At 36.3% G+C, this 24,749-nt stretch overlaps 1 protein-coding gene across 1 annotated transcript in view; it reads left to right on the top strand.

Annotated features, from left to right (window-relative positions):
- PEX7 (peroxisomal biogenesis factor 7) overlaps window positions 1-24,749 on the top strand; it is a 77,419-nt gene that overhangs the window by 44,968 nt on the left and 7,702 nt on the right. Inside the window, exon 9 of the mRNA XM_047860163.1 lies at window positions 7,248-7,347. Within this exon, the coding sequence (XP_047716119.1) occupies window positions 7,248-7,347 (100 nt within the window). The remainder of the gene's footprint in view (window positions 1-7,247; window positions 7,348-24,749) is intronic.

Here is a 24,749-nt window from a genome sequence, read left to right on the forward strand (position 1 = left end):
TTGGTGCCAGTTACAGTTCAGTTTAACATAGGCTAATCTCATCCCCGGGATACTGATAATATTTCATGCTATATAGGGTTCTTCCCATTTTTTTTCCTCTTTTAGATAGATACTTGTTTGAAACTTTATTGCAAAATTATTGCATGGCCCTTCAGTTTGTACCAGTAAGCAGTAAACAAAGCCTGTAAGAGTTTTGTTTTTTTTTTCTCCTCTTGTTGAGATGTGCCATTTTCCAGAAAATCATCCTGTATTCCTGCAGATTGCAACCATGAATACTTTCAGAGCAAGCTTTCCATCAGCTAATGGTTTTCTTTAATTTGTCAGAATACACTAGGCTTTGTGTTATATATAGCTCCTGGACTTAAAGGTTTTTTTTGTGATCAAGTGGTATACTCTAAAATACTGATCTAATGAAAGATTTAATTGAAATACAATGAATTTATTTTGATAGAGAATCTCAATTCTAGAATTTTGTAATTAACCTTGAAAGTTTGTAAATATGGTTTGTGGATATTTGTGAATGAGTTGTTCTAAAAGTCACCTCTAAGGGGTGCCTGGGTGGCTCAGTCAGTTAAGCGTCCAACTGCAGCTCAGGTCATGATCTCGGGGCTGGTGGGTTTGAGCCCTCTGTAGGGCTCTGTGCTGATGGCTCAGAGCCTGGAATCTGCTTCTGATTCTGTGTCTCCCTGTCTCTCTGCCCCTCCCCTGCTTGCTCTCTCTCTCTCTCTCTCTCTCTCTCTCTCTCTCAAAAGTAAACATTAAAAAAATTAAAAGTCACCTTGAAAATTGTTCAATAATTCTTCAAAGTTAATCATTTTTCATTTAGCAGACAGTATTTTTCAGTTTTAAATTTTATGTTATTACAAGTTCAAAAAATAAACAACTCTCCAATCTAGTCATGCAAACAAATGAGCATTAGCACTCAGTAAATATTCTTTAGTTAATGAATGAAAGTTTAACTCTTTACAAAATTGTTTTGCTAGTGTACAATTTCTATGTTTTAATCCCCTTCAACAGCAATACAGACGATAAAATAATAAGCCCATGATGCCATGTGTTCTACTCAGGTTCACTTCAAAAAGATGGGAATCTGTGAGGTTACAAAAAGATCTGATGGGTTGAGTGATACAAAAGTCAGGAAGGGACAGCAAAGTAGATGAGAGATGCAGTAGGTCCATATAAAAAATATTAGGACAAAGGAAAATTTCTGAACTCTTTGCCATAGGAGTTCAGATTTATTATAGCTTGTAATTTTCTTAGGGTATTGGTTTTGAAAGTAAGCTGGCAGACTAAAGGAGTCTTGGCATGGGCTTTGGCTAATGGAATTTTCTATGTAGTTTGAGGAGTATGGGGAAAGCCTGACTTGGTCTAGGTCCATTTGAACTTTCAGGGCATTAATCAGAATTACCTGAAGAGCCCCAGATCCTGTCCACCTACATTCCAGATTCCTTGGCACAGCCCAGAGAAAAAGTGAATGGCAGTATCTTTCAGTAGAAAAAATACCGGCTGTAGTGCCAGTAGAGTCGTACATTGGGTCTGCCATTTATTAGCTGCGTCACAGTGGTTTGTTTAATTTCTAAAGCAAATTCTTGAGCCTCACTCCATACCTTCTAAATCCGTTTTTCACAAGCACTCCAGGTGATTCTGATGCAAAGGTTAAGTTTGAGAACTGTGGGTCTAGATCAGTGATTCTCAATTAATGGGTAATATCTGGTCTCCCCACTCCAACAGAGGTTCTCAACCTTGGCTGTGTATTACAATCATCTGGAGAATGTTTGAACCTCCCAATGCCCTTGACATACCCAATTAAATTAGAATTTCTAGAGATAGCATTCACACGAGTAGTTTTTTAAAGTTTCTCAGTTGATTTCATTTAGTGGAGGTTGAGAACCACTGCCCTGTTGGTTTTTCCCTTGCCTCACCTTCTGCCTGATATCAGTGCTGTTTCTTTTTTTTTTTTTAATTTTTATTTATTTATTTTGAGAGATGGGGGACAGCGTGAGTGGGGATGGGACGGAGAGAGAATCCCATGTAGGCTCCATGCTGTCAGCGCAGAACCCAACACAGGGCTTGATCTCACGAACCATGAGATCATGACCTAAGCCCAAATCAGGAGTCTGATGCTCAACTGACTGAGCCAGTGAGGCACCCCTCACTGTTGTTTCTGATGGGAATTTTTCAAATCTGTATCTGGGGAAGTGCTGTTTTAGGTGGTGATTCCCAAACCTAGTTGGTTGAGTATCACCATTTCCTGGGAAGAGATTTTTGGATTCCATACAGATCTACTCAACTGGAATTTTCAGAAAAAATTCGTCAGCAAAGAGGAGGAACAAGTCTCTGGTCCATCATTTGGAGACCACATCTATAGGTGATTAAAAAGTTACCTCATTTTTGAGGTTGGCCATTGTCATTTGTTTATCTTGTCCTTAATATACTCATTTAATTTATTTTTTATTCTTTAGTTCAAGAAATGTTCTTTGGGTGTCTGTGTGTCAGACACTTTTTATGTGCAAGAAATACAAAGAAGAATAGGACACTGTCCCTGAATTCGAAGAGGTTTAGTGCCTTTGAGAGGAAAATAGATCTATAAATAAACAAATGCATTGCTATTATCAGTACAATGATAGAAGCCAGAAACATAGGAATCATTATTTTTTCTGTCCCATCAGTCATTACTGTTTTTTCTGTCCTATGAATTCTTCTGCCTGAATGCATCTGCAGTCCATTAACCCTTCATCATCACTCTTGCCACCTTAAATTCAAGCCACTATTTTCTCCTTTTGGACCCATATATGGGAACTCTCTGCTTTGTTCACAATTTTTCTGCAAATTTAAAACTATTATAAAATTTAAAAGTTTACTAAGAAAATGTTTTTAAAGAATGTAAAGCCCAGTAGATAAATCTCCTTCAGTGTTTTGTTTTGTTTTTTATACTTCAGAGAAAATCCCAAATTCTTCACGTGGGCTAAAAGACCTTTGTGATACGACTCTGCTTACCCTGTGTGACACCCTTGCCCTTTCCTTGTCCCAGCCTCATGGGCCCTCTGTGTCACACACCTTTTTGCCCCTTGCTTTCTACCTGCCTAACTCCTCAACCTTCAGATTTCAGCTCAGTGTCAGTTCTTGAGGATGTCATTTGTCCACCGTCTGGCGTTGCCTTTTGGGGCACTTGTCAGTTGCAGTTACATTTATACCTCGGTGGTCCTTTAAAAAATGTCTGTCTGTCCCATCAAACTCAGAGCTGCTGGAGTGAGGTCATATCTCTCTTGCTTTTGGTGCCCAGCATGGTACCTGGCACACACGAGGACTCATAAATTGTTGAATGGATGAGTAATTCAGTGATGAGAAAAGAAGCTTCTGTGACGAAAATATTTTGCTCATCACCCTAGAGATCACGAGACCCAAGCAGTGCAAACAGGGAATTATATTTGTTCTGTTTGCTTAGAATTTTAAAAACACCACTAAAATTAATGTAACTAAAATTAATTGAAATTCAGCTTGACTAAAATTAATGTACATGTAAGGCATGGAAAAGTAGCCTAAAGCTTTACCCATCTCTTTATTTGTAGGTAGGAAAGACTCACAAAGTATTATGGACTAACTCATAAATTGAGAACAGGGAAAGAAAAAGAAGAATTTTGAAAAGTATTATCAACCTTCCACTGAACTCATATGTTGGCAAAATTTCATGAGTGTTAGTATAGGGATTTCAGATTCCATTGAGTAAAGTAAAAAATAATTTCAATTTAATTTTTGAAAGAGTTTAGATATTTTATTTAACACAGTGCTACATACTTGCTTTGTTAAAGAATTGTGGAATCAAAAGGCAAAAAGGAACTCAACCAAGACATTTTACTGTGATGAATTTTTCTCTCTCTCCATTTCCAATTTAAATGAAAAATGTTCCTACAGTTCTGTAATATTTTGAATCATTGGAGGCCTGTCCAGTAGATTTACTTCCCAAGAGAGAGCTTAAATAGTCAGTGATTTCATCAGCAAAGAGACAAAAAGGCACCAAGTAGTATATGTGCTGGACCAAAACAAACATTACACTTAACGATAATATGCCTTATTTGACCAAGTAGTGATATATGTAGCCCGACGTCTCCAAATAAAAGGAGCCTATTTTGCTTATGCGATAGGCACATGAGGGCCCTCAGATCTATGGAAATGTACTGGACCTCTGAATCCAGAAAAGATCGCAAGGATTGCACGCCCCCTGAGTTGCAAATATGAGAAAATGTGGAGAAACGCTCACCTCCCTCTTACTGCTCGCCCCTTCTTGGTGGAACTGGAATGGAGAAACCTAGAACAGTCCTGGAAGTGGCCACGTCAACGCATTAACAATGTTGGAGGGTGGGAATGAGGAAATGAATTGTATATTTCTTTTGTAATTCAAAAAACCATTAGCAACGGAAAAATGAATTATTATTGTGTGTAAACACATTGCTTAGCTTTTGATTTTCTCAACTTATTTAGCTTGTGCCATTTACTGTATTTAACTTGATAGCATTGATATTTTAGCTTACTGAAAATTATTTTTAAATTATAAATATTAATATTAATCTTCCTGATTGTTCTGGCTCCTGATCCCCTCGAGGTTAAGAAAGTCCAAGCCCAGGTCCTCCCTGTTCAGCAGACCCTCTCAAGGCAAAAGCTGGCTCACTTGTTGATGTGCTGCTCTGGGTTCAGTTTAGTTTTTACTGGAGTGTTCTTCACTGATGCTCTTAGTTTTTGTGGTGATGTTTGTTTTTAGGTGTTACCTAGGATTTTTTTTTCAGTGAGAATGTTGATCTAGACATCTAGGTAGCCATTCAACTGGAAATGAACCTCTCATAAGTTTTGTACCATAATTTTTGTACACTTTGTGTATTACATAATTTCTATCCGAGCTGTGAACTGGATGTAATAAACTGATAGCACTTTTATGACTTTTGCTGGACTAACACTCCCTTCAGCAAATTGTATCCTTAGAGTTTTAGCATGCATCTCGTTTGATGAATTTTTTGCAGATTGCAGGTAGATACCAGATAGTTTTTCCCAGGTTAAAGTTATGATGGGTGTGACTTTGTGGTGTGGAACTGTGTGATGCCATGACTGCCCGTCAAGCTATGTATTAGAGCAAATTCAGCTTGACTTTTTTTTTTAAGTTTTATTTATTTAAGTAATTCCTACACCCAACATGGGGCTCAAACTCATGACCCAAACAAAGATCCAGAGTCACTCCCTCTACTGAGTGAGCCAGCCGCGTGTCCCTAGCTTCAGTTTTTGAATAGAGTTCCAGCCCTTCTGTATATGGGACTTCCCTTTTTCATACTTTCAAGCTGAAGTTGGATGGTTTCACACATGCATCCTTATTGGGCATCCTCATTTTCTTAAGGCCCACCTGTCTTGCCCTCGGTGCAGCCTTTGCGTCAGCTGGTTCAAAACAACAAAAATAGTAACAAAAGCTGCATCCCAGGAATTTGTCAGGAGGGTACAAATGAATCCTTTTGCTTTTTTTTATCCTTAAAAAGTTCTACTGAAATTTAGAAACTAATTTTCATGCTTTGTCTAAAGACAAATGCCCATCCATTCTATTGAAATGAAACCTAAATCCCAAATGAAGTCAGAAAGCTAAATACTCTAGATTAAGATGACCTTCCCTTAGAATGATTCTACTAACCTGTCCTTTGGGGTAAGGGCATTGACTCGTGAGTAGCAGCCTGTGAAACAACGTCTCTGTGTTTCCTTAAGAGATGTCGAGGATGCTTTTCATTTTTGTTTATCAATCTCCTTGCCAGTTCAAATTCACTTCCCTGTCCTCTTCCTCTAACTCTTTTTTTTTTTTTGCCATATTAAATACATATTTTTAAAACCATTTTGAATATTTTTTGGAACATAGTGGGCATATACAAAATCATTTGATTACTGTATCAAATAATGCAAATCAGTGAATAACCATGTTTTAGAAACCAAATTACATGATGACTTATTTACTCTTGCTTATATAAACATTATCAAAATCTAGAAAATTAGATTTCAGTACAATATCTATCTCTTGACCCAAAGGAACAAATATGCAAAGACAGTGGCAGCTGCTATCATGATTTCTGAGAAGGACTGCAGCTTGTTCCCTCATTTATTTGAACAGGAAATTTTCAAAAGTAAAATCACTCTCCTTCAATATTTTGTAGATTTCAGTAATCTGATAAATGAGCTATTTATTCATTGTCTCTCTGGTACCCACACAGTGGTTTATCCATAGCAACAATCCTTTTCAAACTTAATAAGACCAACCCTGTATTTATTAGGGAAATAATACGACCAGGTAAAACAAACTATGGCTGTTGGTTCTGTGTATTTACTCTCTTTCAAAGAGATCCGCTAAACCTTCAGTGTGTTCCAGGTTACAGATCATTAGGGAGGCTGCATTGGAGTATGACTCTATGATTCTGAATGTGACATTTTTATGGAGTGTTTAGAGTCAAATAAGAAAGATGATGAGCAAATAAAGCTTTAGAAATAAAGTACTATTTTGTGTATTGAAAATAGGGCCAAGTTCCTCTGTACAGTAGAAATCAGAGACATATTATGGTAAATATTACCACTCCCCGTCTATAGAGGATAAATAGGATACTTAATATTGGCCCAGGAGAACACATTTCAGTTTTTCTTGACTCTAGAAATTACACTGATGTGGAATTTATAAGAAAGGCTGCACCTCAAAAAGAAACAGTTTCAGAATTACAGAGAACAGACTCTTCTTAAAGAATCTGAATTGCTGTTGAAATGTAAATTAAACCTAAGATCTTTTCATGTCAGTTGTTGAGAAATGAAGTAGCATTTAAAATCATAAAATGTTAGTGTTCATGTAATCCAATAGCCTTATTTTACAGTCATGAATGCTTTTAGAAATTGCTACAAAAGCCTAGTGTCTCTCATCTTAAATGTCCTTGTGCAATATAAAAAAAAAATGTTTTAACTAAAATTTGTTAAGCTTCTATCCTTCAAGGTATACTAATGGAAATATAATAATCTTTTACAAGGGTAGGTTGATTAATAATTTCAGTTCTTTATGTAATAGAATGGAGTACATTTTTGCTTTATTAGATTTTTTAAAGTAGATCAGTAGTGGGGCTCTGTATTTATGAATTGGTTGAAACTGTTTTCATCAAAACTCTGCTATGGTAAATGTTTGTTTTTTCTTAGATACACTTTTTGGTAGTTTTAGCACTTAAATTATTTCCTTCTGTTTATATTCACAGATTCTGGAACTTTTCAAAGCCTGATCCTCTTCTTGAAACAGTAGAACATCATACAGAGTTTACCTGTGGTTTAGATTTAAGTCTTCAGAGTCCTACTCAGGTAATGGGTGCAGTCTCTGGATTTTTTTCTACCCATACAGTTCACAAATAGTTCTATGTGTGGCCTGTGTTGCTTTTAGGAACACACTTTTGCCTTTAGGGCAGTACAAAGTACATTTACTTAATTAACCTGATCTTTTTGTTCGATAAATATGAGCCTTTGAGTAGGCCTCTCCCAATGGAAAGTGTGACAAGAGAAGAATGAAATGGGGAAGGATTGTCCTCACAGGTTGGTGGGAGTCAAGACTGTCCCACTAAGCAGTTGAGATGGTGGGTGGGTCATTTTTCTGTGGGGACTGTCACCCTCTTCTCCACATGTCAAAAGAGAGGCTTCTGGTGGGGGAACCAAGTAGAGTAGAATGGCTACTGTTTTAATTAATAAACTTTATATTTTCCCCCTTTTGTTCTCTTAAGGACTTGAGAGTCAATATTTTGGACTTTAAATATTCTTCAGGGTTTTCTTATGCTGTGTCAGTTTTGGAAATTACAAACTTAGGTCAGAAACACAATAGTATTTTGAGTGATTAGGTGCTTTATAACACAGACTATGTGAAAACACCAACATATTCATGAAACAAAATATTATGTGGAAAATGTAGAATATGACAAAGAAATTATGTTTTTATGATGAATTTTATAACTTCGACAAGAAGCAAATCCAATTTCTTATTACTGTATTCTTAAATTTAAATGGATACTTGTTTTTTTTTTTAATTTTAGGAACTTAAGACATAATTCTCATTTTAAAATATTCTCAGATAAATAAAATAATCTCATTAGACATTAGAATATTCTCATTAACATTAGAATAATTATTTTTACTGACTTAATGGCATCTAAGAAGAAAAGAAACTGAAGTAGTGATGGGCAAAATAGCATTATCTTTAATGTAAATACAATGTGCTTCAAATTAACTAGTTGCTTTCCTGAGAAATACATTTTTATAGGTGACTTTTAATAAAATAACCATACCTGTTTGCTGTCCCAGTTAAAACAGTTGTAATGTATGTATTGAAATGTGGCAATACCAAACAAAGGATCCTGAGTAAATACTTTCCTTTTCATATATTTCTGTGAACCCATGCCACAGAAGTCCCAAACGGTGGCCTCCTTGACCTACACAGTCACGGCAGTTCCTCCCCCAGAGTGCCAAGTATTTTCCAAATTCTCCACACATGAACCACCTTATTAAAAGGAACTTTGTTTTCAGAGGATATATTAACCGTACTTCTTAATCATTTCATGTTTATTAATCATATTTTAAAATCACTTAAATAATAAGAGATTTATTGCATGGCCATATTTGTGTGTGTGTGTGTGTGTGTGTATGTGTAGGCTGGTGACTGCCACCCATTTCTTCCAATTGAATGACCAAATTCCATTTGTGCTAAAGAAATAGTTGCTATTGAGAGCAAACAGGAATGGAGAAGCAGTCGTCTTTTAGCTCTAAATAAGCATCAGGTTCAATGCCATAATATACAGTTCGATTGTACTAGAAATTTCCACTGAGTTAATTCATAGTGGCTCAGAATCTTGGGATTAGAAGGGACCTTAAAAATAAGACCACTCCTTCTCATTCATTTATTCTTTGTACAGATATTATCATGTCAGACCTTGTAGTAGGTACTGGGGATTCAGTGAGGAATGAAAATAAACATGGGCCCTGTCTTTATAAAGCATTTAGTCCACCATTGTATCAACTACTCTCACAAATGAATGTGAACAGACAGCTATGACAAGCCTATGAAGGAGAAGTACATTGTACCTCAAAGGTTCATAATTAGCGTAGATATTTAACTTATATAAAAAATCTGTAAGGAAGTGAGGCTCATCTTAGACCTGTTGGATGAGCAGGCATTAACTAATGAAGAGACAGAAGGGATATCCTAAATAGGCAGAAGGAATATTATATCATAGACCCTGTGACAAGGCAGCAGGGTAGGGGGGAGCATGGCTAGTACTTGAGAATGGAAGAAATTATTTCTTCCTGATTTATGGCATATTTCTCAACATTAGAATTTAAGAAAAATATGTCTGTTTACTTGTCATATTTTTTAAAATTGAGCGTTAAGATTATCAACTAAAGTTTATGTTTCTCCCTATTCTTCAAGGTCAGTCAACTTTGCTTTATATAATTTTTGCTATATATTGTAGGTCACACAAATTAAATATTGAAGGGTTTTTATTAATAGATCTTTTATTATTAATGTATTTTTAATGTTTTGAAAATATTACATTACTATTTTTCTGTTTCTCTTGATTTTCTTTGACATTCATTGATTCTGTCTTTTATTCTGTCACATTTATTGAGTATCTACTACAGCTGTGCAGGACTTAATTACAGTGTAGTGTGATATGTGCTAAAACAGAGGGAGGCAAAGGATGCCTTGGGAACATATGCCTTCATTCATATTTGTCAGGTGCCTACTAAATGCTGGGTCTTGTCCTAGGCACTAAGAATAAACCAGTGAACAAAGCAGACTAGATTCCTGCTGTCATGGAGCTTCCATATTATGGGAGAAATCAAATAATAAAGATGATTCAGAATGGGAGCAATTTGATAGAGAATGATGGGGTACTTTTGCTTGAATGGTCTGGGGAAGACTCTCCAAGAAAAGTGAAAAGTGAGCTGATAACTGAACAGTGAAATGAAGCCAGCCAGCCACAAATCTAAAGCAAGAATGTTTTTCACAGGGGAAACAACTGTCAAGTCCTTGAGATGCCAATGGGTTTGTTATTATTAAGGGACAGAAAGAAGGCCATGGTGGCTGGATCCTACTGAATGAAGGGGAAAGTGATAGGAACTAAGTAGGAGCCAAATTGTGTGAGGACTTTTAGGCCACACTGTGTTTGATTTTCTTTGTTATTGCCATTAGAGATTGAAAAGCAGAAGAATTCTAGAAATTGATTTGTGGGTTTTCTTTATTGAGGTATAACTGACATTTCAGATGTACAGCATAATGATTTGACATTTATACATGTTGAAAAATAATCAGATCTAGTTAACACCTGTCACCACGCACAGTTACAAAAAAAGTTTTTCTTGTGATGAGGACTTTAAAGGTCTCTCTTAGAAACTTTCAGGGGCGCCTGGGTGGCTCAGTCGGTTCAGCGGCCGGCTTCGGCTCAGGTCACGATCTTGCAGTCCTTGAGTTCGAGCCCTGCGGTGGGCTCTGGGCTGACAGCTCAGAGCCTGGAGCCCGTTTCAGATTCTGTGTCTCCCTCTCTCTCTCTGACCCTCCCCCATTCACGCTCTGTCTCTCTGTGTCTCAAAAATAAATAAACGTTAACAAAAATTTTTTTTAAAAGAAACTTTCAAATATATAGTACAGTGTTATTAACTATAGTCACCATGCTGTATATTATATACCCAGGATTTATTTATTTTATAAGTGGAAGTTTGCAACTTTTGACCCCTTTCACCCATTTCTCCTACTCCTCACTCCTTGCTTTCTGGTAACCACCAATCTGTTCTCTGTATCTATGAGCTTGGTTGTTTTGTTTTTTTGGTTTTTGAGTTTTTTAAGATTCCACATGTAGCAAGATCATATGGTATTTGCCTTTCTCTGTCTGATTTCTCTTAACGTTAGGAGTTCAAGGTCCATCCATATTATCAAAAGTGATAAGATTTCATTCTTTTTTATAGCTTAATAGTTCTGTATATATGCTTTACTTTCTTTATCCATTCACCCATTGACAGACATTTAGTTATTTTTATATTGTGGCTATTATAAATAATGTTGCAATGAACATAGGGGTACCTGTATCTTTTGAAATTAGTGTTTTCATTTTCTTTTGATAAATACCAAGAAGTAAAATCACTGGAGGGGTGCCTGGGTGACTCAGTCAGTTGGGCGTCCAACTTTGGCTCGGGTCATGATCTCACAGACCGTGAGTTCGAGCCACGCGTCGGGCTCTGTGCTAACAGCTCAGAGCCTGGAGCCTGCTTTGGATTCTGTGCCTCCCTCTTTCTCTGCCCCCTCCCCTGTTCATGCTCTGTCTCTCTCTGTCTCAAAAATAAATAAAAACATTAAAAAAAATTTTTTTAAATCGCTGGATTGTATGGTAGTTCTATTTTTAATTCTTTAAGGAACTTCCATACTGTTTTCTATAGCAGTTGCACCTATGTACATTCCTACCAATAGTTTACAGCGGTTCCCTTTTCTCCACACTTATTGCCAACACTTACCATTTCTTGTAATTTTGATAATTGCCGTCTTTCTTTTTCAGACAAATGTCTATTCAGAGCTTCTGCCTGTTTTTTAATTGAATTATTGGTGGTTTTGCTATTGAGTTGTAGGAGTTCATTGTTTATCTTGGATATTAACCCCTTATCGCATATGATTTGCAAATACTTTCTCCCATTCTGCCTTTCATTTTATTGATGATTTCCTTTACTGTGCAGAAGCTTTTTAGTTAGATGTCGTTCCCCTTGTTTATTTTTACTTTTGTTGTCTTTCCTTTCAGAATCAAATCCAAATTCTTGTTGCCAAGACTGATGTCAAGGAGCTTACTGCCTATGTTTTTTCTTGGAGCTTTATGGCTTCAAGTCTTTAATCCATGTTGAGTTAATTTTCGTATATGGGATAAGATAGTATCAGGTTTCATTCTTTTATATGTGGCTGTCCAGTGATTTGTGTTCTAATTTTATTTTATTTTTTATTTTTTTAAATGTTTATTTAATTTTGAGAAAGAAAGCAAGTGGGGGAAGGGAAGAGGGAGAGGGAGACAGAAGATCCAAAGTAGGCTCTGTGCTGATAGCAGAGAGCCCAATATGGGGCTCAAATCCACAAACTGTAAGATCATGACCTGAGCTGAAATTGGACGCTTAACTGACTGAGCCAGCCAGGCACCCCTGATTTGTGTTTTTAGGAGATCGTTCTGTCTGCTATGGGAGAATAGACGACAGGCAAAGCTGGGAGGGCAGCTTAGAGTGACTTGATGTAATCCAGGCCAAAGATAATGGTGACTTAAAATCTAAGAGATTTTGAGATGGAAAGTTTCAGCATATATTAGCTTGAACCTTATAAAATTGCTGGAAATTTCACATGGTTTACTTTGGAGATAGTGAGTAGGATTTGTTGATAGATTACAAATGGCCATCAAAGAAACAGGAAAATCAGTGATTACTCCTAGAAAACAAGGATCTAGAAAACAAGGTGGACAATGGCTTAATTTGCTGAGATAAGGGAAGAAGAGGTAGCTGAGATAAGGGAAGAAGAGGTAATTTGAGATAGGAAACAATCTGGAGTTATATTGGAGATGTCTCCTGTTAGACATTCAAATGGAGATGTTAGGTAAATAGATTTAGGCTTGTCTACCTCAGGGAAGAGTTTAGGGTAACAGATACAAATTTGGGAGCTTTTGGCATAAAAATGATATTAAGAGTCGGGGGCAGATTAAAATTCTCTAGAGAGAGTATATAAATAAAGAAGAAGCTCAGAAGGAATTCTAGAAGTTTGAAAGAAGAGAATCCAGTAAAGGGGATTGAGAAGGAATGGCCAGTAAGATAAAAGAAAAACTAGAAAAGTATAGTATCTTTGAAGTTGAAAGAAGAAAGTAATTCAAGAAGGAAGACACTTCCACGTATTGCTGGTAGAAATATAAAATGTTGCAGTCACTTTGGAAAAGTTGACAGTTTCTTAAAAAGTTAAATGTAAATTTACCATACATTTCAGCAATTACAGTCTTAGATAACTAACAAAAAGAGATGAAAATATAGGTCTGCACAAAGACTTGTGTGTGAATGTTCCTAGGCAAAAAGTGGGAGCAATCCAAATGTTAATCAACTGCTGAAAGGATAAACAATGTGGTATATCAATACAATGGAATACTATTCAGGAGTAAAAAGGAACAGTTTGATACATGCTACAACATAGATTAATCTCTGAAGCATTATGCTAATGAAAGAAGCTAGATGCAAAGACCATATGATGTATAATTTCATTTATAGAAAATGTCCAGTATAGGTAAATCTGTAGAGATAGAAAGGAGATTAGTGGGTTATTTGGGGTAGGGGATGAGAATGGGAATTGTCTGCAGACGGACACAGAGGATTTTGGGGGGAATGATGGAAATGTTCTAGAACTGAATTGTGGTGATAACTGAACAGCCCTGTAAAGGCACTAAAAATCATTGACTCGTACACCTAAAATGGGTAAATTTTATGGTATTTAAGTTTCACCTTGGTGAAGATGTTTAAGAAAAAAAGAAATGGACATTCTGATATTCCCTAAGATATAAAAAGATGAAAAAGCATTCTTCCACTGTAAAAATGAGAAAAAGTCAGACAAACTACAAAATCAGACTTTGAACCCATCAGAGACCTGAGGTGGTAGGGCAAACAAGTGGCCTGAAGTCCAAGGAGGGATAGACCCCTCCTTCCAAGGAGAGATGGGACACCAGGACTGCTTTACTTGTGGCAGAGCACAGGAAGAAGATACAGCTGCTATACAAATATGAGATCCAGTGGGACAAGAGGACATTGTGTGAACAGATGAGGGATTTCAGCTGAGAGATAAAAATATAAGAAAGAGTCAAATGAAAGAAGTAGTTTATTTATAGTATCAGAGATGCAGTCCTTCAGTGTTCCCATCAGAAGACTCATCAACGAATTTAGAGACAGATAGGTCACTAGAAACTAGCCAAACTGAAACAATATGAGAAAACAAGAATGAGGGAAATAAAAGAAATAAAAGAGAGCGTCTGGCATCTGTGGGATAATATCACATGTTCTTACATGTACGTAATTGGAGTCCTGAAGGGGAGAAAGCAAAGAGGGAAGAAGAAATATTTAAAAACAATTTTCCAAAAATAATAAAAGTCAAACTACACATTTGAGAGTCCCAGAGAGGATTTAAACAAACAAACAAACAAACAAACAAACAAAACAACACATCAAGGTATACCCATATTCAAGCTGCTAAAAACCAAAGATAAAAAGAAATTTTTAAAGGCAGTCAGAAAAAAGAAATATCCAGGAGAATCTAGATAAGAATTACAGCAGACTTCATGTCAGAAACTATGTAAGCCACAAGACAGAGGAATGTCTTTTTAAAGTACTGAATGAAGGATGTAAAGAGGGATCTTTTGACTATAAAGAGGAAATTTCAGACAAAAGCTGAGAGCACATCTGTGTTACAAGCAATGTTAAAGGAAGTTCTGTCAGAAGAAATATACTCAGACCAAATGAAAAGAAAGAGGCAGACAGAGGGAAGAAGGGAAGAAGGAAGGATAAAAGAAAGAAGGGAAGGCAGAAACGATGAGAGGGAAGGAAAGGAAGAAGAAAAAAAGAAAATACAGTAAAACCTTGGTTTATGAGCATAATTCGTTCCAGAAATGTGCTTGTTAATCCAAAGCACTTGTATATCAAAGCAAATTTCCCCATAAGAAATAATGGAAACTCAAGATGATTCATTCCACAACCCCAAAATATTCATATAAAAATGGTTACAATGTTGTAATATAATACATAAAAAATACAAAATATAAAGAAAAATAAATTAACCTGTGCTTCCCTTTGAAAACCTTTGTGGCTGGTGTGATGGAGACAGAGAGGAGGGTTATTGTGTAGGATAACTTTCACTATCACTGACAGAATCACTGCAATCTATTGGCTCAGTGGAATCTTTTTCCTTTCATGCAGCTTTAACAAGGAACCTATCCAATGACACTTGCTTTTGCCTTCTTTTGAGGATTCCACAGGAATGTGACATTGCGTTGTCATTAAACAGATTTATTGTTTGCACTGTCACAGCCTTATTCAGGTGGTGCTTTTCTACAAAATTTTGCACTGTTTCCCACATTTTCTACATCTCCCTAATATCATTTAAAGTGAGGGATTCCTCCACCTTTTTCTCCTCCTCCTCTGCAGACAAGATGCAGACATAGACTTCTTACAAAATCTTGCAGTTTCGGCCATCGCATACCTCATTTGTACTTCTCGATGATTTCCTTCTTAGCTCCCACTGTAATCGTCTCCTTCTTCTTACTGCCTTTCCTTTCAACCTTTTTCTGCATGGGGGCCATTGTATTTGCTAGCACAGATGTTGACTACAGTACAGTATTAATAAACTCTTGTCATATACTGGATTTAATGTAATTGGCAATAAGGCAGCAGAGGAAAGGGCCTATATCTGCAGGCAGCCTGACCTAGAGTGAAGCAAAGCATTCCTAAGCTTATTCTTGTATGGAAAAGCAAAGGACTGTCCATAGGTACTTCAAAGTGACAAAAAATACACTAATGCCAGTTGTGGGCACCTTCCAATGTTCTGAAAAGTCACTGATTTCTGCCAAACACCATGGCCTGAGACCAAGCATCTGAGCATGGGAGATGATCACCCACAATCCCACAACGAGAGAGAGAGAAGAACCATTGACTCAGTTGTGATCATGTGATAATACTACTCATATCGCAAGACATAGCTTGTTGATCAAGTTAAAAATTTATTAGAAATATTTGCTCGTCTTGTGGAACACTCACAGAACATTACTCGTAATCCAAGGTTTTACTATAACTGGAAATGGCAAAAAGTAAGTAAATATACAAGACAGTTTTAAACTTAACATTAAGTTTTGACCTAAAACAAAAATAGGATTGTATGCAATATATTTGCATACAGTATATTATATAATTCATAGTATATGCAAAAGTTAAATGTATGACAACAATAAAACAAGAAAGAGGAATTGGAAGTACACTATTATAAAGTTATTACTATATATAAAGTCATATAATATTTGAAGGTAGATTGTGATAAATTCAAGATGTATATTGTAAACCCCACGTTAACCTCTAAGAAGTTTTAGAGAAGGAGCTATAACTATTAAGCTAAGAATGGAGATAATTATGAAAAATATCAATTATCTCAGCATAATGAAGGCCATATAGAAAAACCTACATCCAACATCGTGGTGAAAAACTGAAAGCTTTTCCTCTAAGATCAGGAATAAGACAAGGATGCTTTTTTTCACCATTTCTATTAAACACAGTATTGGAAGTTTTAGTTAGAACAATCAATCGAGAAAAAGAAAAAAAATGCATCTAAATTGAAAAGGAAGAAGTAAAATTAATTTCTTTTTGCCAAGGACATGATCTTATATGTGGAAGCCTTTAAATCAAAGTATTCAAAATTATACTAAATGTAAATGTTCTAGGTGTGCCTGGATGACTCAGTGAGTTCAGGCACCATGTTGGGAATTGAACTTACTTAAGTAAAAAAGGAAGGAAGGAAGGAAGGAAGGAAGGAAGGAAGGAAGGAAGGAAGGAAGGGGGGGAGGAAGGAAAGAAAGAAGGAAGAAAGGAAGGAAGAAAAAAGAAAAGAAAGGTAAATGATCTAAACATCCAAATTAAAAGACATATTAAAAGTGGTAGATATGTGAGAGATTTTGAGAAACTCACTAGGTCCAGACTATTGGATTTGGGATTCAAAGAAGTTTTCTAACTCCCAAGTTCTAGGATCTAGTTACTTTCTGTATATTTTCAGTGATGAATTTATCTATGCTTCTCCCTGTGAATTTGTCTTTAAAAATTTATTATTCTTTTTTTCAAACTAAGATGATGACCTCAACCAATATATTTTTTACATATCTAGCATGAGCACATTTTAACACAAATATTTGTATTGTTTATATTATTAATTTATGCTTTTGCCAAGTAGAATTTAACTCCTTTGTAGGGAGATACTAGTTAAGTTCTTGGTGCATGTCCCTATTTTTCTCACACTTACTTTATCTCAGTTATCTATTGCTATAAAACAAACTCTCCCACAACTTAATGCCTTAAACAGTAATTTTCTTTGCTTACAATTCTGTGAGTCAGCAAGTTGGGCTGGGCTCAGCCAGGCAGTTCTGTTGGTCTCACCTTGGGTCCCTCATGTGACTCCGGTCACCTGGTGACTTAACTAGAGCTGAATGGTCTAAGGTGGCCACACTCACGTGTCTAAGGTGTAGTGCTGGTTGTCATCTGCGTCACATGTCCCCAGATGAGCTCAGGCTTCTTCACTTAGCAGGTGTAGATTTCCAACAGGGCAAGAGTAAAAGCTTCCAGGTATCTCCAGCACTAGATTTAGAAGTTCACACAGCAGTCCACCTGTTGCAAAGCAAGTCACGAGGCCAGCTCAGAGTCAGAGAGTAAGAAAAATAGACTCCATTTCTTGGTGGGAGTAGCTGCAATGAATTTGTAGCCATTTAAAAATCCATCACATTAACCTTTTGTTGGTATAGTTGGCAGTTTAAGTTATTTTTGACATATTTATCCTTTATTCTCACAATATGTGGTCAGGTTTACCGATTGCATGTTAATTTCACCCTTTGTTCATATTTTATTCCCTTAGAAAGTATCTTTCACCTTTTACAAAGTACCTTCCCATCTGTTTTTAAAAATTTGTTGTCTCTTGTGATCTTAACAGCCATAGGACTTTGCTGACATTATTTTAGGTCTTTGTGTCTTAATATATTCTTTATCTTAAAAGAGATTTATCTGAGTTCTTGTATTTCTAATGCCTTTTTCTTTTTTTAGCGTCTCTTTTCTTAGAGATCTGAAAAATGAGATCCAAAAGCATTCTTGCGTTATACCTCCTTTCTTCTTGACAGACGTAAGATCTTGTCTTTAAAGGTTTAAAACTTGACAAATAAGTACCTAGGGTCATTCTTTGAGGATAATTGCTGAAAAATGCTCTGTGCCCCCTCTTGTTAACCAGGCTGAAGTTATCTTTCAGTTCAGAAAATTTTTCTTTGATTTTTTCCCCTCTGATCATGATTTGTACAGCTCTGGCATTTTCTCTTTTCTCTCTTATCCTTATTACTTCTAAATTAGATACCCTTTTTCTGTTTTTAGACATATGATCCTAGACCTGTAATATTCCCGTTTGTATAATTAGAATTTTCTGTATTAATATATTTTTAGAATTCCTGACTTTGTGCTCTGCAGTATCAACCTTGCTCCTTTGAATGCTCATTGACATTTAATTTAGTACTTATAACCTGAGAATAGGTTTACATATTGTTACACATTCCGTTTGGGTGACAGTTATTTCTCTTTTTAATGTCTTTTAAGATAGACATTATTAGTTCACTCCAAAATATAATCTCTATGTTTCATGAAGTTGATCTTTTTTTTCTCATGATGAAATTGGGAAATAACATTCAGAAGAAAGAGAAAAGATTTCCATAATCATGCCACTTTAGAAAGAATCTCTGTGATACCATATTAGTATGTTTCTTTCCAGTCTTTTTTTTTTTTTTTTTTTAGAAATTTTTATTTGAAGTGTAACATCCCTGTTGGAAAATGCATTTATTTATTTATTTATTTATCTATTGAAAATGCACATATTTTAAGTAAGCAGCTCAATTAAGTTATCAAGAAAGGACCACACCTGTGTAACCTCATTCAGGTGAAGATATAGAGCACTACCAGCATCCTAGAAAGCTCTCTTGTGTTTCCTCCCACATCTTGCCCCCTTATCCTTCCCCAAAGTAACTACTCTTCCAGTCATTTTCCATATATATGCATATTTTTCATAGTTGTGGTTATATAGGTAGATTTATCTTCTGGGACTCCTAAAATTCTTGATAAATATAATCTCAATTGAGTGGATACCCTAGGCTATCCATGATAGGAACATGTATGCACTAAAAAAAATTTTGTTTAATTGGGCAAAAGAAATTTTGTATATTTTCATTTTGTTTCAGTGGAAGATGCTTAGATTTGGTTCTGATTTAAACTAGTTCTATAGATGTGTTTTTAAAAGTACCTTTGACTTTGTTGACATTTTAGTAAGAAAATATTAGGAATACATACATATATTGAAACATTATATTGTACACCTAAAACTAACATAATGTTATATGTCAGTTAATCTCAATTAAAAAATAAAATTATAATGAAATTTTTAAAAATTAAGTGTCATTTAAAAATTCAGCTCAGGAACGCCTGGGTGGTTCAGTCAGTTGAGCGTCCGACTTCGGCTCAGGTCATGATCTCACGGTTTGTGAGTCCAAGCCCCACATCAGGCTCTGTGCTGATATCTTAGAGCCTGGAGCCTGCTTTAGACTCTGTGTCTCCCTCTCTCTTTGCCCCTCCCCCACTCACACTTCTCTCTCTCTCTCTCTCTCTCTCTCTCTCTCTCTCTCTTTCTAAAAAATAAACATTTTTTAACAATTAAAAAAAAGATTTTCTCCCCTTCCCTCAGCCCCTCTCTCCTACTCACATGCTCTCTCTAAAATAAAATTTTAAAAAAATTTAAAAAAATATTCTTTCTCTCTCCCTCTGCCCCTCTCCCCCACTCCCCAGCTCTCACTCTCTCTCTCTCTTAAAACTAAAAATAAATTTAAAAAAATTCAGCTCATATTTTGATTCAAACTTTTATGTCTACAATCTTAGATGTAGGTTGGTAGTGCATAAAAATATTTTGGAATTCTCAGTATGAGGTTGGAAAATTTGATTTTAGAAGACCAGCATTATTGGTAGTAGGATAACCATATCTTTTTCACTTTTTATCTGAGGTGATATTTTCTACATTTGTCACAGACTGGCTTTAGAGTTGAAAAAGAACATGGCCAGAAGCATCCAGTGTCCTCAGGCATTCGTCTCTGTTGTTTCCTTTTTGATGCTTTCATAGTTGTGTGACTTTTAGCTTAAAATTCTGGGGGCGCCTGGGTGGCTTGGTCGGTTGAGCGTCCGACTTCGGCTCAGGTCGTGATCTCACGGCCCGTGAGTTCGAGCCCTGCGTCGGGCTCTGTGCTGACAGCTCAGAGCCTGCAGCCTGTTTCAGATTCTGTGTCTCCCTCTCTCTCTGCCCCTCCCCTGTTCATGCTCTGTCTCTGTCTCAAAAATGAATAAACTTTGAAAAAAAATTAAAAAAAAAAATTCTGTAACAAGGGCCAGTTTTCCCCCAGGTGTAAAGCATTCCCAGGCTCAGCTTTGTAGGTTCTTGGATGTGTTCCTAAGTCGGATGTGTTACCCTGTGTCTACAGCCTACGGTGCTTCATAGACAACCCCCTTAACAGTTGTCTATGAAGACAACTATGAAGACAACTATATCTATGAAGACAACCCTTAGCAGTGAGAACTTCCGAATTGTTCCCACCTTAGTCTCTGCTGCCTCTGGGATCCCAATCCTGAATCATGCACTTTTCTTACCTCCTTGTCATTGTTTCTGAAAAACCAGGCAAAATTGCTGACTTGGCACACTACAGTTTACTTTTTCAGAAAAAAATGTCATCTGGGTTCTTGGTCCTACTCAACTTACCTTTGAAGTCGCTTTGATTTTTTTCAAAAATCACATGTTTTGTGCGCATTCTCCACGTCTTTTCTCAGCCTACCACAGTATCATGAACACTCTGAACATTTGACTTTACTTCCTACTTGATTGTAAAAATAGACAAGAATGAATAAATATCTTCTTCCATCTCTATGACCTCACAATATTTATGTTCTATCTCTGTTTCCCCTTCTCTCCAGCGGATGCCTGATTTTCTCACTGGCTTCCTCATCCAGGTCTTTCCTCCCTCAGTTGTACACTGTGTTTCAGATCTTCATTCAGTTCTGTTGTCTATTTTCAAAACTCACTTGGCCTCACTGTCATATCTCCCTACCAGTAAATTTGGGTTTTCTTCCATTATTAGACATCAAGAATTAGTAGGTTTACCTGCTGCTTTTAGTTTCTCAAAATCATCATTCTCTTTTTAAGCCCCTATGTCAGTCTGCCTCTCATCATTCAATTGAAGTTAAGCCCAAAGAGGCCACCAGTAAACTCCTAAAAACCAAGTTAGCCTTTTCTCACACTTCTTTCTTCTTTATCTATTAAAGAAAAATCTTCCCCTCCTATTACTTTAATGCTAATTGTGCTAACCTCATCTTCCTAACCCCTTTGCCAAATGTCTTTATCTCCTTTGCCAGTTTCTTCCTTACAATCCTTACAAAAGTAGACATTCTTCAATATCCAATTCTTAGTCCTCTTACTTGTATGTACCTTTTCCTTGAAGCTGTCATTTTATTATATGCTAGTGATTCTTGTCCCATTTATCCAGTCGTGTTTACTGTATGATCTCAATAGATGTCTTACTTTTTTTCCTCTGGTATTCTTAATTGATTGCGTGATGGGCTAGACCTGAGAGTCATTCTAGTTTTCTTGCCTCCCTAAATTCAAGTGTGCATCAAGTTGATGAATTTTTCCTCACCAATATCTCTGAAATCTGGACCATTCGTTCCCTTCTAGCTCTACTGCCTTAGGTAAGCATTTATTAGTACTTCTGCTGTGGTTACCACAATAATCTCCTAACTGGTCCCTAAACTCTTTTCATCATTCCATTGATTCTCAACACTGCTTCAGGGGAGAGCTTTCCATAATGCAAATCTGTCCTTTGTCGGTGGCTTCATTAAAGGTAGGAACAAGACGAGAATCACCATCTTTACTACTGATCGTCAACATGGTTCTAAAAGGTATAGCCAGTCAGTAACAGAAGAAAACAAGGTAGGATATAAATATCTTTAAAAGGTAGAAATATCGACATGGCGTTCTTCATTTTGACTCCATATGATTGTCAGTGTTATAATCCAGAACATCAGCTTTGAACCTATTAAAAACAATGAGAGAGTTCAATAAGATCAGTAAAAATAAATGTACAGAAATGAATACTGTGTAGATGTCAATAATCATCAGTTAGAAAATCAAATGGTAAAAATTACTTTTGCGGGGCAACAACTGTGTGTGCATGTGTGTGCATTTGTGTGATGATATGCAGAGGAAAACAAATTTTAAATGTGCAGGATTCTAGGTAAAGAAATTATGTGTATTTATCAAGAGACCTTTAAAAAGGTTAGAATAAGTGAACAGACCTACCATGTTCCTGCAACAGGGTACTTTTTTTTTTTTCCCTCATCACTGTCCTATGCGTTTCTCATCTCGTAAAGATACTGCATTTGCCTCCCAGCAGGTCTTTCTCATTTTGGCACTCATGATCAGCCCCTCCTGCGACGCTCTTAGCTACTCTGACTGTTATCCTTCTGCCACCCTACTTACATGCCTGCTTTAATTTACAAATCAGCACAGTTAAATTATCACCTTTAGCATGTCATCTAGAAACCTGCAAGAGGCAGCCCATTACCTTCAAGATAGAGTCTGAATTTCTAATCTTGCTTTTAAGATTCACTATAATCTGTATTGCTTTCTGTTTTTTTTTTTTTAATGTTTATTTTTGAGAGAGAGAACGCATGTGGGGTAGGGCCAGAGAGAGAGGGGGACAGAGGATCCAAAGCGGGCTCTGCGCTGACAGCAGAGAGCCTGCTGCAGGGCTTGACCGTATGGACCATGAGATCATGACCTAAGCGAAAGTGGGATGCCTAATGGACTGAGCCACCCAGGTGCCCCATATAATCTCTATTGCTTTCTAATTTTATTTCCCACTATCCTATGTAATCCCTCTATTACCTACCAGTTGTATTTTGTTGTTTGTCATCTCCATATTTCTTCTGCCGGTACAAAGTATTTCTGCCTTTCAAAGTCCAGAACAAGTTGTTCTCTTCCTTCTCTTCTTTCCTTTTTTGCTTCAGTAAATATTTGCGCGCCAACTCTCTACCAGGAGATACATAGTAGATTAATGCAAACTACTTGGTGTATATGTACTAAATAACTATTGAACGAATGAGCGAGTGAGTGAATGAATGAATGAAAAGAATTTGTTTTAGTATCTCCATCAACTCTTTCCTTACTTTTACTTAAACTCCATAATCATTAACATGATAAACTATGTTCTTCTCTATAGTCACTTCCTACTATAAGTTGGTAGAGTAGGTAAAACATGTTCTTTCTCTAGCTCATAATTTAATACACTTCAACATAATAACCAGTCTGCCTTTTCCAAATTTAGAATTGACCGTTAGAGATTTTTTTTCATTCTCTCTATATCCTTCTGCCTGTTTCTTTTGTTCGTTTTTACTAAAGAGGCCATATGTCATACAGATAATTACAATAAATTGAACACGTTTCCCAAGGGCAAAAGCAATTGTCCACAAAATTGAGAGAAAAGAGTATAATGAGAGAAAAGAGTATAAATAGGAAATGGGAAACTTGTCAGTACACTAAATCTCTTACTGGGACAGTAGGAATTCTTTCTTATATTAACAGCCATATTAAATCATTTGAAATAAGTTACCTTATCAGTGGCCTGTGTAAACATTTGAATACAATGGAAAGAATTGATAACATTAAGGACTATAAATGCATTTTCTAAATTATACATGTATTTAAAGCTATTTTCATTACACGGTTTCCTTTTCCAAAATTTGCATTTCTATAACCATTATTATTCTGGATGTTCTATAAGAGGTCTTATTTGATCCACCAGTGGTATATTTTTATTATAAACTTTCTATCGACTGGATTTGTTTATTTAATATCCTTGGGCCTGCTGTAGAATCTAGCCAGTACTTTGCACATAGGAAATGCTGAAATATTTGTATAATACAGTTGCTCCCAAGCATTCTGTGTGTGACATTGTCATGATGTGTATGCCATAGCTGTATTTAGAAATTAATAGGCTATATTGATAATACATTTCTATTCCATTTTTAAAGAAGCCTTCATTATATGGTTTAAAGAATTGACATAGCAGGAAATTCGTATTTCTAATTAGTGTGCTTATTCCTCAAACTTAGAAATACTTGTTTTGCTATCAGAAGTGAAAATAAAATAACTAAAAATATAACTTATATAGAACTTTATCCTATTAGTTATTCATTATGTAGAAGATAGAAGATTTTAAAAATAATGATGAAGAAGATTCTGTCTTCAAGTTTCACATTAAGTAAAGAAATATAACATTTTGACAGACTACTTTTCTTCTAACGTTGATAACTATAATTTTGAGTTTTAACGAGAAGATGTGCGTTTTGATGTCAGATGAAAGGGAATTCAGACAGCCTAGGGATGACACATACTACGGTAGAGGCTTGCAGGTTAAGGAATCAATTTTCCGCTTGAATATCCTTGGGCAGAAGGGGCTGAGTCCGCAGGCTCCGACCCCGTGGTGTCCACATGCACACTCACCGTCAGGGGAGAGGGTCAAACGAGATAGGCCTTGGCAGCCAGCCTTCATGAAACCCTAGATGGGAGTCAGACATGAATCAGAAAAAAGCCTATCTCAAAAGATTAAGAGTTTCATCTGAGAAGTTACAATGCAATTTAGCTGTCTTAAAGCTAGAACTTTTAGTCCTTCATTTATTTGTATTTATTCCACTGCCTAGAATACGTCCCTTCTCTCCAGTGTGTCCCCACCCCCACAAACAACAGCAACAACAAATGCTGTCTGTCTGAGGCACACTTCTCCTGGAAGCCGCAGCTTAGATGATGTTTCTCCCTGAATACATACACTTTCCTCACATTTGGTTATAGTGACCCCTTC

This window comes from Prionailurus viverrinus, chromosome B2 (assembly GCF_022837055.1).
Source record: "Prionailurus viverrinus isolate Anna chromosome B2, UM_Priviv_1.0, whole genome shotgun sequence".
Lineage (NCBI taxonomy): Eukaryota > Metazoa > Chordata > Mammalia > Carnivora > Felidae > Prionailurus > Prionailurus viverrinus.